This window comes from Diadema setosum, chromosome 15 (assembly GCF_964275005.1).
Source record: "Diadema setosum chromosome 15, eeDiaSeto1, whole genome shotgun sequence".
Lineage (NCBI taxonomy): Eukaryota > Metazoa > Echinodermata > Echinoidea > Diadematoida > Diadematidae > Diadema > Diadema setosum.
The window spans coordinates 24635113-24655963 of NC_092699.1; the positions used below are offsets into that span (position 1 = coordinate 24635113).

The 20851-nt window shown below is 39.0% G+C and overlaps 1 protein-coding gene across 1 annotated transcript in view; it reads right to left on the minus strand.

Annotated features, from left to right (window-relative positions):
* The window catches only part of LOC140238783 (neuralized-like protein 4), a 38926-nt gene that overhangs the window by 14663 nt on the left and 3412 nt on the right, over positions 1-20851 (minus strand). Inside the window, exons 4-13 of the mRNA XM_072318679.1 lie at positions 12819-12930; positions 11097-11185; positions 10620-10760; positions 8833-8947; positions 6177-6273; positions 5175-5323; positions 4260-4378; positions 2161-2323; positions 1000-1269; positions 476-554 (exon numbers count right to left, since the gene is read on the minus strand). Coding sequence (XP_072174780.1) covers positions 476-554; positions 1000-1269; positions 2161-2323; positions 4260-4378; positions 5175-5323; positions 6177-6273; positions 8833-8947; positions 10620-10760; positions 11097-11185; positions 12819-12930 — 1334 coding nt within the window. The remainder of the gene's footprint in view (positions 1-475; positions 555-999; positions 1270-2160; positions 2324-4259; positions 4379-5174; positions 5324-6176; positions 6274-8832; positions 8948-10619; positions 10761-11096; positions 11186-12818; positions 12931-20851) is intronic.

Consider the following 20851-nt stretch of genomic DNA (forward strand, 5'->3'; position numbering starts at 1 on the left):
CACGAGAAGGCCTTGTCGCGAGGCTTCTTGACTTTCTTTGTTGAAGTCTCGCGCAACTTTTGAGACCAAATTTGCAACGTCCGCACATACTTTTTTGAAGCCACGCCCATTTTTGTAACGGCATGTCACCCCAAAACGAGCACAATTTTGTGATTTTGTGTACATTTAGTACGGAAAATAGTGCTCTGTCATGAAAGTCATAAAAACTTGATTATTCTTGCAATTAATCACTTTCATTGATTAATTTTAGGCTAATTGTGGTAGAAAAGTGGTCAGTAACAATTTCCAATAAAAAAAAACCAAAGAAAAAACAAGTCGAAAAACAACGAAATACATAAGAAATTCCGAAAACAATAAAATACATAAGAGAAATTAAATGATTTTTTGAAGTTTTTGTGATGTACAATTGTTGAATAATCTGAAATATCTAGTCATTGTAGCATAGCAACGAAGCCAGATAAGTGCTGATATTTACCTCAGCATCCATGTATTTGAGGCAAGGTCTGTCATGGTGCTAGGGAATTCCATGTCCTCTGGCTTGGTTGTGGTTACACCTGTTGAGTACACAGTGGATGAATAAAAGATACCAGGTTTGACAAATATTTTCTTTCGCTTCTTCATTTATCATAAAGAACATTTGATTTATTGATCATAGATAGGAAAATATTTTTCTCAGGTGTTCTGATCAGGTATTACAGACAGATGATGTCATAGCTGGAATATGAATTAAGGTGATCTGGAGGATTATTTTAGAGGTGGGGCCCAAAAGGATGCACAAAAAAATTAAGAAACTTGTTTAAAAATGCATGATGCAAAGTTTCATGACCTATTTAAGTGATTTGGTCATGTGCAGACCAAACAGCATCAGTAGAGGTCAACATCATTAGGATTGCAGAGACCTTTTAAAAGTAGGTGCTTATACAAAAAGAAGGCTGTTGAGAAGAGTTTGAGGTGGAAATATCTGTGTTATGTCAGAACCATGGATGCGTTTGGCCTTACCGATCTCAATAGATCCAGACCATCGGTCAACCATCTTCTCCACACAGATCTCTAGGAGTTCCCCGTTGGCCAGCGGGTGGCTACTCATGACCACGGCCTCGTTGAATTCTCCGGCCGGGTTGGCGCGGAAGGCGCGGCGGCCGTTGTTGCTGATGGTGGCGTTTCGGCCGTGCTTGGCGTGGAAGCGCTGCTGCGGATGGAGTACAGGCGTCTCCACAGTGAAGGTACTGGAAGGCGTCATCCCCTCCCTCGACTCTATGTGGGCTCGCTCTGCAAATTGGCAAAACACAACATTAACTTTAGCTTCTACAAAATGTAACAACATGCCTGTCTACACCGCATACTCTCCATGTGACAATTTTTTTTTTAATAAATGAGATAGTGAATGAGATATTCATTTCATTTACAGCTTAGCACTGCAAATTGGCAACACACAACATTAACTTGAGCTTCAACAAAATGTAGCAGATTGCCAGCATACACTGCAAACTCTCTATGAAACAATATCCTGCTGTCTTACAGTAAGCTGATGATATATTTCATTTACAGGTTGAAACCGTAAATTGGCAACAAGCAACATTAACTTGTGCCTTTACAAAAGTAACAAATTGTCTGTCTACTCTGCAAACTCTCCAAGAGACAATGGCTGAAGCTTGCCAAATATTTCATTTACACGTTAACAACACTAAAAGTTGACAATTATGGGGGAACAATGACTGCCAAGAAATATAGTAGCAGCTCTTTATAAGCCATTATAGCTTCTCTTAAGGTTCATATAGATATGGTCAATGGTATGACAACTCACATTATCATGTCTCCTTTGAAAGTTCTATCATATCTAAGAAAAAATCATTTTATTCTTTTCAATGTGTTTAGAGTATCTGTGGCATTGACACACTTAAAAGGTGACCCATATTCAAGTTCTACATCAGTTCAGGTGGTTAAATGGTCATTTACATCAATTTGTTTATAAATGTTTTTAAATAATCTGACACAATCAAAACATCAAGAGCTGATTCATTAATTCAACGATTTCCATATCTCAACAGTAAGAAAGTGGGAACAAATGGTGTCATAAGTGTGTCACTCAAGATAACCCTGCCAACTATGCCATTAACAAATTACAGTTTTCATTTTGCAACTTTTGTGCAGCATCTTCACCTTGAATGTCCACTATGGTGACCTTGGCCGCCTGGCCATAGAGGTCCACGACCCCATAGAGACTTGACGCCACGTGGGAGGCCGCCACACCCTTGTCGACACCATTGAAAAAGAAGTGGAGGTCACCATTGGGTCGCCTCACCACACCCACTCTGTCCCCATTCTGGAAGGAAAAAAAATCATGGAAACACTTTCACCTGGGATCTGTACATAACTACACATTGGCTTACTCTCTTCTACCTATCACGATTTGAATTCTTGATAGGCATTGGTTAATAAAAACTGCTCAATGTGAAACTTGCCCAAAGAAAAGAGAAATCATTCATCAGCTTGAGGGGGTGATGACCTAAAATAGACTTTGTATCCATCTGACTGACAGTGTACAGTGCATTCCCATTATAACGAACAAGGTTATACCGTAATTCCGCTTACAACAAAGTAAAATTTAGGGCCACAACATTATCAACTCTATGTATTTTGATTGTTTATTCATTCAGTTATAACAAAAGAAAATTGCCGGTCCCGAGGACTTTGTTATAACAGGAGTCTACTGTATCATCAAACAAGGAATTTTCATGCGCAATCAAGGGCCATTGTGATTCTATGACTGTGACGTCAGTTGCACAGAACTTTTCATTCATGCTGCATGCATTAGACTGATAAAGGTCTTTTTTCTTCTTCGTTTTGGTGATTTGCATGACAGCACACAATTGAAGACCTGAATATAAGAACGACCCAAGTCCAATTTTTGGCCAAATTCAGTTTGACATGGGAAATTGTAGCTTATGCATGGACTCATCTTGTGTATAAATGATCAATCCTAATTACCCCCGGAAGTGCCTGAAATAAATGAGATAAATCTTATATGAATGTAAGAATGAAGGACTTGGGTCATTCTTACATTCATATTATAGCGCCCTCTCTCGTCCTTCTCTCATCTCTATAGCAGAATGTATATATATCATGTATATGAATCAAAGAATGACCCAAGTCCATATGAATCAAAGAACGACCCAAGTCCATCACATAAAATGGCCTCTCCACAATTAATGTAAATGTTAATTATCATAATAATATATGTTCTAATTTGTATATACAATGTTGCCTTCCCATCACAGTTAAATAGAATATTATTGGACAAATAAAAAAGATATGAAGTTTTTTTAAGTTTACTCGAAATGGTCTTCCATGGACTTGGGTCGTTCTTATATTCAGATACTCAATTGGTTCATTGATATTTGCAGATATTTACACATAAGAGTTATTGATACATCTGCCACAATGCTGGGGAAGAACACAATGAAAGAATATATCTCATAGAGCCTATAAGATGCTGAATTTGATCATTGATTGCCATAATAGTCATAACCTCTGTCCTCTTTTTCCTGTCAAATTAGCTGGGTATTGTCACATCTGTAGATTTAACGCAGTGTAGTATTCTACAAAGCACACATTTTGTTTTTTACTTAAGCCTAGATTACAAAAAAACAAACAAACCCAACAACAACGAAATAGCAAAGTGAGCCTGGTGTAAGTTACACAAACTTTATAGCCTATCACGCCAATGAAATCAGTCTGACCAAAGCTATAACCATAAACTGTGGTGCAATATGAATGGTAGCAATGAGAGAGAGACAGAGAGAAAAAGACATTAAAGGTCCAGTTTACCTTTGGGAGCAGTGATTTTAAAAATTTTCAAGATATCACATTTGATGCATACGTGTAGGTCTGTTGTATCACAAAACATCCTTCCATATAAAATTTTTGCAATAAAGCATAAAATATGAGGAGATATCAGTATTTTCCTCAATAAACCATAACTGTAGACGGTTCAGTCTGGAAGCATTCTTATTATAATTATTGTTCACATTTTGTGTATCTAACAATACTTAACAACAATTATATGGATTCAAATTTTTACAGTGGTTGTTTCTCTCCCTAACTCACATTTTAGCACTATTTCAAAGCACTAATGGTGGTTTTTGTTTCATCTGCAAATGGTAAATTATGCCTTTAAGACAACTACGACAACCCCTTCTCTATCTTCAAATGTCTGTTTGCTTGTTTGTTTGTTTGTTTGCATGTTTGTTTGTAATGACCTTGAGGTGATCCATGTCGGTGGCGTACTCGTCAATGATATTTGTACCGTTGTGCATCACACAGTTTCCTGCCAGCATCCAAGTCCCACTTCTCACATTGGTCATGGTGGAGGGAAAATCTGCGTTTAAAAAACAGATAATAGCCCCGTGTAGTCAATAATGTGAATTTAAAGTGGAGGAAAACAAGAGAGACCAGTAATAACATTAATAGGAATGAAAATGATACTGCTACGACTACTCCTACTACTCTACTACTACGACTACTACAATGACTACGACTACTACTACTACTACTACTACTACTACGACTACTACCTAACTACTACTACTACTACTACTACTACTACTACTACTACTACTACTACTACTACTACTACTACTACTACTACTACTACTACTACTACTACTACTACTACTACTACTACTACTACTACTACTACTACTACTACTACTACTACTACTACTACTACTACTACTACGACTACTACTACTACTACCACTCATCATCATCATCATCATCATCACCATCACCATCATCACATCATAACCATCATCCTCATCATGATACTGTATAAATAAACAAATGATAACAGTAAAAAATGAATACTGAGAAAGGCCTAGTGCACAAGTACACACACACATGATAACACAATAGGACTTCCAGTGTCTTCCACTGTTTTGTGCCGCACCAAGGATAGAGGATACCTCTTGTCCCATTCACAGATGGTTGTTTTCAGGCCATCAGCATGGTTAGAAATGGAGAAGGCCACCGTATGTGACAATAGACAAATCATGCACAGTAGAGAATCATTTGACCCTTAATCATTCATGTCAAAACAAACAACATTGTCTTGCGTTCATATCAATTCTAGTGAGTCCATCAGGTAGAAGCAGAAAATGAATTTATGAGCATACCTAAATTGCACGGGGAGTGTGTGGTGACGCCAAGCTCTAGTGACCCCGCCCACTTGTCAATCATCTTGTCTATCCTGACCTCAAACATCTCGTTCTCCTTCAGAGGGCGGTTCGTCAGGACCACGGCATTATTGAAGTCATCCATGGCTCTGAAATATAACGACAATGAAGAAAGGAACCTCTCATCACAGAAAATTGAATCATGAAAATTTGCAATGTTTCGCACTGTGTGTCCTCATTTCTCTGAAAACTCTCAATGTCAGCTCTGATAACAAAATGTCAAAGTTTCTGGAAAAACTGCATATGTCCACTTTACTCATTCAATATGCGCTAAAGAAAAAGCAGATGTGGAAGACAAATGAATTAAATTCATGATTTTTAAGCTGCGTGCATTGAAATTATAAATTATAAATCACCTTGTAAAGTTTCTGACTTGATACAAAACTTCTCACTCTGACTTGTACATTTTCCAGCATAGTCTTTTGTAACATAAAGGTGGAATTTGGTATAGTTGCAAGGCAACTTTCACCCTAACTTAAAAAAAAATTTTCAAGCTGATTGTGAATGGCCCTTCAGTTATAGATTTATCTTAAGGTAAAGATACAAAAAATAAAATGAAATGACAAGCTTTGAGCTACGACTAAAGTCAAGCATGTAAACTTTCTCTTAGTTTGGTTGAGTGTGGAATGTGTATTCAGTTTCCAGAGATGACTGTTTTCAGCTACCAGCTTTCATATGTGGTCAAAAATTTTGAGTGCAAATATCCTAAAAGCACCAAGACGCAGCAAGTCAAGCCCACTTTCACTTGCTGTTAGGACACGATTCCATCATCAAATACCAGCACCAACACCAACTACTGAACAACTACTAAATAAACTACTACTATACAACCTACTTTAGAGCTGGTCTTTCCTTTACAAAGAAAGTTCTTTTTTGAATTGGTATCCCACTGTTGTTGTTTTGTGTTGCTTATCTTTTATCTTTTAACTTCTTTTTTCTCACCTTGGCCTGTGTGCTGACTTGTAGCCATTGATGATTTCAGCATGGACCCCACAGATTGGGTGGAATAGAAGAGGTTCCGCCATTACTCTGTCCCCATCTGTAATATCATAAAAACGACATTTACATCAATAATCAAAAATATCAATTTCAATGCAGTAGACAGCTAGCATGCTATTGATAAGTTATAGCTAAGAGAAAAATCACCAAATTCAAGAGGCATAAGAATAATGCTGGAAAAATATGTGAACATGATTTTTTTTTTTTAACTCGACAGGAGAATGCCACATCTTTTATATGTGATGCAGCAAAGGTATGTGAGAGAGCAGTTTAGTAATCCATAATGCCATTTAAGTTCTGAAAATACCAACAGATAAATTATACAAATACAATCTGATCACGGCCAAGGAAAAACACTTTACCAGAAATCTGAAGTAGCTTGAATGAGGTACAATCAGCACATACTTCACATATGACATGAAAATATACCTATAAGATCAAACACATAACATGTATCAGGGAAGCATGGATGACCAACAACATAAACAAAGAATCTACACAAGGCCTCCTAAAGTCTCGAAAAATATTTGTCACGATTGTGCAGTGTGAGACACAGAAGCCACACAAATTCGAGAACAGTTGAAAACAGTTCCTTGCATGTAAATGAGCATGGTTTTAAAATTCAAAGTATGCAAAACTGCTGATTGCGCTGTTTACTCACTCCTTGACTTTTTACAGCTTAAGAAATAAAATAGAAGAAAGAACATATAGATCTGGTAACCACAGATTGAATACAGAATGCCAAGGATGTTAAATTGCAACACAGCAATATAACTTCAGGCTAGCGTATTTAATCTGCTAAGGCAAAATATAGTTTTGATGAAGTTTATATTTTTATTTAGTGACACTCCTGCACAGAAAGAAAAGAAAAGAAAAACATTATTGCTAATTCATAGGCTCGAAATATGCAAAATTCTATAACAATACCTAAACTAGAAATATCGCTATGGCGACTGGAATGCCTCCGCCATAATGTATGGTTCTCCTAATAGGTATATAGTACAACATCTTGACAATGCATGATGAAAGTTTCACATTATATATTATATATTTTCACAAAATATTAGAATGACAGGTTTGTCACAAATGTGCTGAATGTTCACTGTCATTGAACTAGGTTTAATTGGATGGATGGCTATACTGCCTAAGAGCGCAGGTATTTGGGGATTTGAGGATCTTTACTTGACTTTTGACCCTTTTATAAGTCTATAAATTGAGTAACTTTCAAGGTATGGAGAAAGAGTTTAATTTCAGTATCAAATAGTAAAATTTGTGCATTTTAACTTGGCCTTTGACCCTGGACCTTTGACCCTATGACCCTAAAATTCCCAAGAGAATCACTGTCCGGTAGAACATGCATAAATATGTACTAAGTTTCATGATGATAGAGTACCTTGAGTTACTTTCAAAATATGGAAAAAAGAAGTACAATTTAGCACTTTCACTTGACCTTTGACCTCTGAGCAAGAAACTTCCCAGAGAATCTCTATTGGGTAATACATGTATATATCAAGTTTCAAGAAAAATCTGGCAAATATTGCATATAATATGAGGGAAAAAGTGAAATTTTGAGGAGTTGACCTTGACCTTTGACCCATGACCCCCGCATTCCCTAGATAATCACTGCTAGTCATTACATGCATATGTACTTGGTTCCATGAAGATACCTTGAATCACTTCCACGATATGGAGAAAAAAGTGAAATTTTAACATTTTAACTTGACCTCTGACCTTTGACCTTTGACCTCATGACTCAAAACTCTATCTGGAGAATATTAATTTGGTATTTCATGTATAAACCAAGTTTCAAGAAAAAAACCTGGCGTTGCATAGATATGGGGAAAATAGTGAAATTTGAGCATTTGACCTTGACCTTTGACCTTGAGCATGAGCACCCAAAAGTTAATAGGCACAATTTCGTCCACTCATGCATATATATTCCAAGTCTCATTAGGATACCTCAAACCTTTTTTTAGTTACGTTGTCCACAAAATTCATTATGGACGGATGGACAGAAAGACGGACGGACGGACGGACAGATGGACGGACGGAAGGACGGACAACCCGAAAACATTACGCCTCCGGTGACACTTTGTGGCGGAGGCATAATGATGTCTTCATCAAAACTTGTATCTCACAAAACTTTTCCTTGCTTTGTTCAACATTCTGTATCATAGTGTAACTGATTTCATCAATTTGAATTCTGTATTATGTCAATAAACAATGTAACATGTAACCCCACAAGTGATTTCAGAGATTTCTATGAGAGGCAGACGCATGCGATTCAGGTGCTAATCGGTTTAAAAATCAAGACTCCTTGGATTTAAGGGGAGAAGTAGATGTAAAGGCATACAGGAGAAAGTGAAGATGATGTGCAGCCAGTGTTTTCAATTCTCATCACTACACCAAAATGTACTACAAGCAACTGCATCTAAACCATGCTATGTACATTCAGGAAACATCATCATATATGCAGACAGCTTTTGGTAAAAACTCCTGTGTTTTGCAAAGGCATGGCTTCCAAATAAGCATCCAAAATTCTGGCAATTTGAGGAGGATAGGTTGTCTCGCTTTAAAGAGGCACTGGTTCTTGTCTCACCTCCAAACACATATGGCAGCTCCTGCTCGGCGAGACTCTTGAGATAATTGAGGTGCATCAGCCGTCTGTCCAGGGCTGCCAGCATAGTGCTCTGGTGGTGCTCCACGATCGAGACCTGATTGAAACCAATCAATTACTGATCTGTTACAGGAGGGGGCTATGGCATAGTGCATAAGACTCCCAACTCCCGATAGGAGGACCCGAGTTGGAATCCCGCCCAGTGCTTACGTCCTTTGATAAGATGTTTTACCCACCATGTCCCTCTTGACCCAGGTGTATAAAAGGATACCTGGCAACACTAGGGTAATAATAATGGCAGGGCCCTCTGGTACAGCAGTGGCAACACTGAAGAGGCTATCCTTGGTTCATCATCATCATCATCATCATCATCATCATCGTCATCATCGTCATCATCATCATCATCATCATTATATTATCATGCCACTGGGGGTGCTGCAGGTGCATTGAGGCAAGCCTGCATCGATGCTCTGATTTAACATCAATCAAATATCCAATGTGAGTCTTATCATAGACGTCTACAAGCACACCATGATATATGCTTGTGTCATGACATGATTATAAACACCGATCAAACATTGACCTGCAACATATCATTGAGGGCTGCAAATATACATCAAACATTGACCTGCCACATATCATTGAGGGCTGCAAATATACATCAAACATTGACCGGCAACATATCATTGAGAGCTGCAAACATACATCAAACATTGACCTGCAACATATCATTGAGGGCTGCAAATATACATCAAATATTGACCGGCAACATATCATTGAGGGCTGCAAATATACATCTAGTTTTGAATATGCTCTAGCCTTCCAGAAAGTAAACAAGCTTTCACATTTAGAGTTCAAAACATGAAATGATATTGCCTTTCTTTGTACATACACACATTTCTGCAAAAATGGGAATTAAACTCTGTGGTGATTATTTTCATTGCCTCATCTACTTTGCTGTGTGGTAACAGCCAATATAACCGCTTTGTGAAAACATGTGGGGCTTTGAATATTTGTAACTTCTTCAATTTATGTTTGAATTTGATAAGAAATGTTACTATTCTCTTTATCTGACACAAGTTGAATAAGGGGTGACACTGAATTTCAAGGATGCACAATGACAGCTGAGGAGGTGACATAAGGTAAGCGCCTTACCAATTATAACAGACACACAGCCCAACAAGCCCCTATATTCTCTGACATTAATTGGACGCTGATGACCCTTATACACAGTCACAGGATGCTGTTATCCTGACCCCATCTCCTGTGAGTAGACTGGCATTATTCAAATGTTAAAAAACAAAACAAAAACAAAAACAAAACAAAACACACACACACACACACACACACACACAAAACAATACAATACAATGAAGTGAATCTTGTATGTAACCAACACTGAAGAGGAAGGATATTTCTTTGATTTGTTTAACTCTCTGCATACCACATTAATTTCTTGCCCGTAGGTGTGTGCGTGAAATTTGTGCACATTTGACCCATTGACACAGAAAGGGTTTAAACACACATGGAAATCACTGCAAAAAATGTTTTACTTTCTGGGTAACACGATCTGTCCATTTAAATTGGCCTCACACTGAGAACAAAGGCTAAATTGGCAATTGAGACTTCTCCAGAGAAGTAGAACAATAGAAGGCACAGATATTGCTTCTCTCACATTTGTTCTGCTCTCATTGGTTACAATCTCCCCCCCTCCCCCCCCCCCCCCCCCCCCCACTCTTGAATGTCAGGCTCAAATTCCCAGGGCTTACCTGAACAGCCATGCCGTATAGGTCCACCACTCCATATATCGTGCTGGGCACATCAGGGGCTGCCAGGCCCTGATCGCGACCGTTGATGTAAAAGTGGAGATCACCCGACGTCTTGCGCACCACGGCTATGTGATCGCCAACCTAACATGAGGAAATGAATGATTCAAGTGCTCTTTCATTACGCTAGTAAAATGAAATACATGTCGAATTATATTTTCATTTCATTTACATTATTCCCCTCTTGTAACATCATGAATTATTGTTACCTTCTTAGCATGTGATGACCGCACATGGATTTAACCAAAACTTTAAAAATTCACAATTTTTGTCCCATTTTTCTCAAACTGCACTAATGTGTATTGCTAATATTTCCACATCAACTGAACTGATTTAAATATTGGGGTAAACTACCCTGTGAGCCCTTGCCATTCTCCATTTATATCGATTAAAAAAAAAAAAATTGTAGCAAGTTCTCACCCCGAGTTCGTCCAGCGTACATTCGCCATACTCCCGCTTACTGCCTTTCCCATTGGATAAGATGCCACCACCGCTCATCATGATGGTACCTACAAGAAAGGAAAATATATGCAGTGACAACAAATATAAGCGGGCGTGAATATATTGAAATTCACTTTTGGGAAAGTTGACTGGCACCTGACTCAGCCTTCTGTACTATCCTATGGGTAAAGGTGCAGGTTGAAAATACAAACTCAGGCCATCATGCATCCTTGTTTTTTATGTTCAACTCCCTGGTAACAGGGCATACAGTGGACTACCACGGTAATATGCCCCATCTCCAAATCCTTAAAGGAAACCCAAACCCAAAGAGCAATGTGGATTGAGTGAAAGCAGCAACATTTTAATAGTAGAACACATCAGTGGAAGTTTGTGGAAAATTGGACAATCGATGCAAAAGTTATGAATTTTTAAAGTTTTGGTGTTAGAACCACTGGATGAGGAGACTACTAGAGGTTATGATGTATGTGTGGACAACAATATAAAGAAAATATAAAGGGAATTCCACAAGAATTCATTTTACATGAAAATTACACATTGCATCAACTTGATACTGACATCTATGTTAAAGGTAGCAATTATTCCCCCTGCTTTCTGAAAGTGGCTAGTCAAGTGCTCTTTCATTATGCTGTAAAAGTGAATTTTTGTTGAATTTTCTCTATATTTTCTTTATATTGTTGTCCATAACCTCTAGTAGTCTCCTCACCCAGCAGTTCCAACACCAAAACTTTAAAAATTCATAACTTTTGCATCAATTGTCCAATTTTCCTCAAACTTCCACTGATGTGTTCTGCTAATGTTGCTGCTTTCACTCAATCCACATTGCTCTTTGGGTTTGGGTTCTCTTTAATAGATTCCCATGCCTGCTCTCTTGAGCTTTGTCAAGATAGCTCTGCAGATGGGGCATTCCAACTGTTGCAGGCATCCACTGATAATATAGTGTAGATGCTGGCAGGAGGAGAGATGCTTTCCTAACATGAGGATGCTATCAAGCCAGGATGAGGACACTCGATGAGACTGTTGGTGTCTCTGCCAGGGCTAATGCTCTGGTCCAATCTACGGAAAGACAAGTACCAGGTATTAAGAAACCAATGGAGTGTACACGTCATACTCGTACAATGTGGCAGCCAATGTGCACAATCATATATTCATAGCTTTACTGGAGGTTGCTGACCTTAACCTTGCTTGCAGAATTTTAATAAGAGCAGAAGGAATCATGTTTATGTGTTTGTTATATTGATACTTCTATGTCATTAGGAAAAGATAGACGAAATAAGCCGGTAGGTGCACAGTACATTCACACCAATTTCTGAGTCTGGGCGAAGACCCAATGACATGGGATTTACTTCCGCCAAGTGTATGTCAAAGTACATGAAAAAGAAAAAAAAAAAGAGTATGAAAAAGAAAAATAAGTCCTGTCTTTTAAAAAAAAAAAAAAAATGTTGGGTTGGGGAACTACTGAGAGCAAAATGATGCATGACTCTTGTGATCATTTTCACATGTCTGCATGCGCAAAACATGGAAGGCAAGAACTTTCTTTATCTGATTCTAGTATGTTGGAAAGCAGGCTGGTCCCCCTGGACTGTCTCCAGGTAGAGACGGGTGCAAAAGCACAAACATTTTAGAAATAAGTATGCTGTTAGGGTAAGTTTTGACTGGGCAACATCCATGCTATCTGCTTACCTGTGTGTAAGTTTGTCATGGTTGCAGGGAAATCGAGAGTGTCCGGGTTGTGTGTTGTCACTCCGATCTCTATGGACCCCGACCACTTGTCGATGAGCTCGTCGATACGGATCTAAACAAAAAAGAGGAGTCGGATCAAATGCGTCATAAGCTCCATGGTCTTTTATCAACCAAACAGGCAACTTCCAATACCCTTACATGCAAGACCATCATCAAGGCTGCACACTGACACTGGTCCGAAAGTCCAGGACCAGTAAAATTCACTGTCAGACCAGTAACTTTTTTCAGGAATGGGCCAGTAAAAAATGGAAAAACTGGGTACTTACTGGTCAGACAGGCAGGTTGGACCAGTAGAAAAAAAGGATTACTGTAAAAGTGGAAATTTTCGCAGTGTTAAAATTTTCGCGCATTTCGCACAACTAGAAACTAGCACGAAAATAAAAGCATGTGAATATTTTTGCTCGCCACATGTTCCTGTGCGTGATGTCTTGATTCCGCGGAATTCAAAATACGTGAAATTCTTCTTACCCGGCCAAGCGCGAAAAATTAGTCGCACGAAAATATCCACTTTTACAGTAGTGTGCAGCCCTGCCATTATGCTCACAATATGGCAGAAATGAATTACAGGTCAAGCTAAGCACCATACCATGTAACCATATCTTAGAGGTCACCCCATTCAGATTACAACGCACTCCCAGAATCAAGCTTCACTTGACTTGAAAATACCCTTGCATCATTAACTGGCTGAACATGATTTGAAACAACAACAAAAAAATAATAAACCTGATTGGGAGAAATGCGATTTGAATTTCCATTCAGACTTCACTTGGGAATAACAAACAGGGGTCGCACTTAACCTTTTTTTTAACTAGCCAGGCGGACTACTTAGAATCAATTTTAACACCGAAGCAATATTTTGGCTAGCCAGACGGACTAGTAACTTCAGAATTTTATGATTTTTAGCTAGTCCGACATGATTTTGGGTGGCCAATGGCCAGCGGACCATCGCCAATTTCGAACCCTGACACATAAATACTGAACTGGAATCAATCGTGTTCAAAAGTACACAGTATGTTTAAAAAATCAGTTCTTTGTACACAAATTGTAAAGTTCCAAAGCCCTCTCTGCAGTATTTCTCTATATCTACTAGTAGTAGTACCGTGGTAAAAACCTTTCCCTTTTTCCAGCAAAGGGAAGACTACAAGACTAGACTCGTTTAAACTCTTCCCCAAGGTACTGTAAAACGAGAAATGTTCCCGTGCATCTTAATCTTGCGAATTTCACGAGCGCCAAGATTGGCAAAATTAAAATGCATGCGAAATATCTTGTCTACACTATATGAATTGAATGCCAGTGGCAATTTGTGAAAATTTCATGCCGCGAAAAAGGCCACTGGCTCCAATTTGCGCAAATTTCATGCCTCGAATATATCACGTTTTACAGTATACAATCAACCTCTCACATCAGGTAACATACGAGCCTTGAGGCAAAGGCCTTGTGGCTTATCCACACACCACATACAATTCCAGACTAACAGCAGGGTAAGGGATGCATGCTCAAGAGTGTGCCGTCAACCACTTGGCCTTTACAGACTTGGTTCGGATTTCCTACGTGTATCCTGTATGTTAACCTTAGAACAAACTCTATTCTTCTACCTGTATTTTTCTACTGAAATAGTAACAGCCAATCAGCAAGCTTATCATTCAATCAGCCTCCATTGGGTATGCAGATCGCAACTGAAGATGCAACCGAAGATGATGCATGCTGTGCTCAAGGGGAAAACCATTCACTTCTTCCCACTGGATGAGGGAAGGGTATGTAGATTGAGGCTACTGCCTTATTTGCAGTATAGCAATTTTATGTAGAGTACTATACAACGCTGTGTCACTGTGTCGTGTAGGGTAAGCTAGAGAAAAATAAAATGCCTCATAAAGAACTACCGTAATAGTCTACTGATGTCTGTTGTCATGCAATGGAAACTGTGTATCCTCCGAGAAGTTGCGAAATCTCTGCCTTACAGTAAAATGTAATTTGGCTACATCTACATGATAAATATCTAGTAGTAAGTACAAACTATAAACAAAATCCTTCACAAAATGTTGCTAGTATAGGGCACACAAGCAGACCCTCAATAATCAAGCTTTTTTGTAAACGTACTTTAAAGACAAAACAAATGAGGGCACTATCACCAAATGATAAAGGTAGCTAGATTTTTTTTTTTTAATGATACCCCTCAATAATAAATTTGAAGAAAATATGTCCAGAAATGTTGTCAGTATCGCGAACACATTAATGTGACATAATGGCAGCAGTAATGAACATTGATGAATCTCAAGTACTGTATCAGCATAATGGCCAATGATTTTTGATCATGGCTACTACTAAAACATTGAATAATCAAGATACTGCAAATCTACATGGTTGTACTTGCCCACTTGCCCAGGCAACAAAAACTTTAATACCATTGGGCAAGTATGCACTTGTCTGCTGGAAAGTACCTGGTCCTTGCCCAACTACCCAATGGGGTAGATGGGAAAAATGTAATTTGCAATGCTTTGCCTTTACTGACCATCTCTACAGAAATGAATGGCCAAATAGGCCCTACATACATGTCCATGACTAATGTATCACTCTCTACAGACACAACCTATGACTAAAACATCTGGATGCCATGATTACTGATATAAATTATTAATTTCTTTTCAAGGTGAGCGTTTCCCTTTGACGATGCTGAAAGAAATCACTGAACAGGGACACAATCATGAACACTTTTGCATATTACCAGGGAGGTGAGCTTTCGTCTCACCTTCCTGGTATTACACACACACACACACACACACACACACACACACAACACACAAACACACACACACACACTCACTCACTCACTCACTCAGTCAGCACACATCTACTCAATCATTAAATACATGATAATCTAGACAAATGGACGGTATTAGTCCCGCTTGCATCATGAAGGTTTCTGCTGTAATTTGCTTAACATGAAATGAACAAGTTGGTCGTAGGCTGCTGAGTCATTTCATTAAACAGGAGGGTAGAGAGAGGGAAAACACTTGAGAGATGCAAAAAAGCACTGCTAGGATGTCACTTGTGAAGGTTTCTAAACAGACTGAATATACAATTGGCACGCAAGAAAGAAGGCTTATTGATGGTCCTACTGATATAAAAATATACACAATGATGTACTTCTGAGGATGGGATCATCAATACTATGAGCAGTTTCATGTTTGTTCATGGCATACAGCTCACTCTCAATTTTCAAGGCCTTTATTTATTCTGAAAAAAAAAGTAGTTTTGAAAAAGACTGGAAATAGATATATCCACTGCCATGCAATGAAGATGTAGAAACCCCCCCCCCCAAAAAAAAAAAACCAAAGAAACAAAGAACAAAACAAAAACAGTCAAAAAGTGTGGCAAGTAGAGTGTGTATACAGCTTGCAATCTAAATATGACCTTTGACCCTTTAAACAAGAGAATCGGGGGGTCTCGCTAACCTGAGTATTACAAGTCCACCTTCCATGCAGTAAGTTTATAATTTTAGAAAAGATTTGAAAAGATTTTTGAATTTTGGGGCTTTGTCTGTGTTGTACAATCACCCAAATGATAATACGTGCCAAGTTTGGTAAAAATTTGACAATGCATTCTCAAGATGGAGACGAATATTACAATTAAGGCCCATTATTGGAACCTCCCCCCCCCCCCCCCCCATGCTCCAAGGGGGGCAACCCTGGATCTGACATGAACAAATTTGAATCTTTTTGGACTATGGTCATCGATATACTTACTCCTGAGGTTTAGCTCTATCACCTCTGGTTCTAGGGAAGAAGATTTGTAAGGTTCCTTAAAGGGGGGGGGTGGGCCCCTGGGACCCCCAGGGGGAGCATGGTGCCCATTTGAACAAACTGAGATTCTATACCCCTAGGGATGCTACCTGCCAAGTTTGGTGAAAATCCATCATGGGGTTTTCAAGAAGAAGATAAAATTGTACAATTTAGGCCCCCATTTGGGCATCCCCACCCCCCTCCCCTGGGCCCCAAGAGGAAAGAGGGGTGGGCACCCCTCGATCTGCCATGACCGAACTTAAAACTACAGTCATCAATGTACTAGCTCATCTATAGGCTTTACAACTTAGCTCTATCACTTAACTGGTTTTAGGGAAGATGATTTTAAAGATTTCATAATTTTGGGGGCATGGTGCCAATATGAACAAATTGAGATCCTAACCCCTTAGGGATTCTACCTGCCAAGTTTGGTGAAAATCCATCAAGGGGTTTTCAAGAAGAAGATGAAAATGTAAAAAGTTTACGCATGACGGACGACAGACAAAGAACGATTCGCAATAAAGTAGCTCACTTGAGCCTTCGGCTCAGGTTAGCTAAACAAGAGACCCGCGGGTCTAGCGCTCACCTGAGTATCGCAGGTTCACCTTTCACGCAGTCACTAATCTAAATTATTCACAGCTCTACTAAAATTTGACCAGGCATTCTCAAGTAGAAGATGAAAATGTACAATAAAAAAAAGGGCCCCAATTTTTTAAGATTCCTTAATTTGGGGAGATTGGGGGCCCCTGGGGCCCCCTGGGTGGGGCATGGTGCCCATTTTGATAAATTGAGATCCTGACCCCCTAGGGATGCTACCTGCCAAGTTTGACGAAAATCCATCATGAGGTTTTCAGGAAGAAGATGAAAATGTACAATTCAGGCCCCCATTTGGACCCCCCCCCCCCCCCCCCCGCCACCCCCAAGAGGGGCACCCCTGGATCTGCTATGAACAAACTTGAAACTACAGTCATTAATGTACTCACTCATAGTATTATCTTAGTTCTATAACTTCTGATTCTAGAGAAGATTTTTAAAGATTTCTTCATTTTGGGGGGTTTGGGGCCCCCTGGGGGCCTCCTGGGTGGGGCATGGTGCCCATTTTAACAAATTAATATCCTAACCCCCTAGGGATGCTACCTGCCAAGTTTGGTGAAAATGGGTCATGGGGTTCTCAAGAAGAAGATGAAAATGTACAATTTAGGCCCCATTAGGACCGCTCCCCACCCCCCTCCCCTGGGTCCCAAGGGGGGCACCCCTGATTCTGCCATGAACAAACTTGAAACTACAGTCATCAATGTACTAACTCATAGTATTAACTTAGCTCTATCACTTCTGGTTCTAGAGAAGAAGATTTTTACAGATTCCTTAATTTTGGGGGGTTTGGGCCCCCCTGGGGGCCCCCTGGGTGGGGCATGGTGCCCATTTGAACAAATTGAGTTCCTAACCCCCTAGGGATGCTACCTGCCAAGTTTGATGGAAATCAGTCTTGGGGTTTTCAAGAAGAAGATGAAAATGTAAAAAGTTTACGCACGACGACGGACGACGCACGACGCACGGCGGACGAAGGGCGATCGCAATAGCTCACTTGAGCCTTTGGCTCAGGTGAGCTAAAAAAAGGAGCACTGAGGCAACATCACCAAAATAAGCAGGAGCCTACATTTGACCATCATGTACACCTGAGTACAAAATTTAAACTATGTCCATCAAGTCCTGTATGGCACACATAAGATACCTACCAAGATATGACCTTGACCTTATAAAAGGCAGAACAATGGGAACAGCATTACCAGAGACATCAGGGGTCTAAATTTCACTATGATGCAGATTTTATAGATATGAGTGAAAAAAAAAATCATCAAGAAATGTGGATGGTACAGCATGTGTATGTACACAAGTATGATGGCTGCCCTTGACCCACTAACAGGGTGGAACATTCTCAGGGCAGCATGGTGAAACAACTGATAAAAGATTTGATGATGATACACCTCTGTACAAAACCTGAATGAAATCGGTCAAGATATAGGGCCAGTACAGACAAGGAGACCCTAAAAAAAAAAAAAAAAAAAAAAAAAAAAGATCATCTAAACAAGGGTGCTATCATCAAAAGTTACAGGTGGCTAGATGTTTTTTGATGACATCCCATCTTCATCCTGAATTAGAATAAAATCTATCGAGAAACATGGCTAGAAGTGCAGTCAAGTACATACACTCACATTGCATGAAATGGCAGTGGCGGCTGATGCTGTGTAACATACAGACCTCTGTATAATATATATTGGGAAATACAATTATTGCCTGAACACGGAACATACAATGTAGTTGGTAAAAGGCTTGTCTTCAGCTTCAATGTATTACACATAGTATAGTCTAAGCACTTGCAATATTTTGATGTTATCTTAAAAAATGCTACTGCTACAAAAGAGGAGTCATCATTCAAGAATTGTTAATGCTTAAATCAATTACAGTATTGACGCTTAAAGTTTTCCCCTTCCCATTTTCATCGCAGGGCTGCTAACATTGACACAGTAAATTCAGGGAGATTCCATAGAGCAATCAGGGAGGTAATTGCATGGTACATGCATCTCAATGGGTATGTAATACATAAATCAGAGACTAGAAAAGAAATCAAGTTTTCAAGGAGATGCCTCCAGAATCAGGGATACTTGGCAGTTCTGTTAATGTCATCTTGGAAACATGTAACTGAAAGTGATTTTCACCGTCAGGTGTCAATATGGAAATACTTCTCAAACAGACTGTTTTGCTAATGTTTTAAAGTCTAGGCATGTTTTGTTCGCAAAAGTTGCCCTTAACCACTACAAAGCTTGCCAGAGGCTTGCCCTACCTAGCGACAACTATTGTAAGTAAATTCCTGTCTAGAGAACTTAATGGGAGGAAAAAGGTGACTGAAAAGCTTTGTTACAAGGCTGTAGGAAAAGAAAGATCTATTTCTATTATATTGTATGTTTACAGATACTGTAAAAGTGGAGATTTTCGTGCGACTAATTTTTCGCGCTTGGCTGGGTGAGGAGAGTTTTGAATGTTTTTATATCTGCAGAATCAAGACATCACGCACAGGAACACATGGCAAGCAAAATTATTCGCATGCTTTTATTTTCGAGCTAGTTTCTGGTTGTGCAAAAATGCGCGAAAATTTCGATACCGCGAAAATTTCCACTTTTACAGTAGACTGATTTTGAAACAAGCATATGAAAATGTATCATGTTGATGTACATGTAAATATTAAGCATAACAGTACCTTTCTATAAATGGTGTATGCTGCATTCAAAATTGGTAAACAGGAAACTTGCTCTCCACCCCAAGCTTGCCAGACATAGCAATAACTAAAGCATACAAACAGTTTTGTCATGATGAATGATGTTCATATTTTTGCACGATTGATTTTTCCCGCTGAGCTGCTCAAAAACACACTCATGGTTTCTTGAATTCGTGCTGTGCAGTTGTCAATCCATTCAAAATGTGCAGAGAAAATTGTGAAAAGATTTTTGCGCATTTTAAAATTTGCCCTAGCCAAAGTAGCATGAAATACGCAAATGCACTCTTAATATCACTAAAGATATTATATCAGAATATCATAAACTTGCAACATGCAGCCTCAATCTTTGACAATTCCTAAACAATCAAAAAAAATATATTGTGTGCTCAAATAAAAGCAGCCACAAGTCCAATTTACCACTACTACAAATCTTGTTGACTTTGGCCAATTCAAGATTTTACAATATTGGCTGAGAGCAGCTCTACACAATGTCACCACTGAAGCCATACACACGACACTGTATGGTTTCCTTTTAAACACACTCCATACCAAAAACAGGTGAATATCAAGAATCTAAAAAACAAGCAAACAAACAAAACACCAAGTGTGCATACATCACTAAATAAAATTGTTGCAAGACACACTGGAGGACAGCTGGCTCTTGCAAACAAATTTTGTGGAGGTCGTAAACAGGAGGAGATCATACTGGTACAATGTAAATATACACATTACACTGTATGTCACTTTTGCATGTACAGTAGTATGCTTTATAAATGAGAACTACTGTATACACCGAATATTTTGTGAGGTTTTTATTTTTGCAAATTTCGCGAGTCACATGCTATTTGCAAATTCAAATACACGCCAACATACTGTACTACCTCTGATCCAGACATGAATGTGAAGTACAAGCATACATT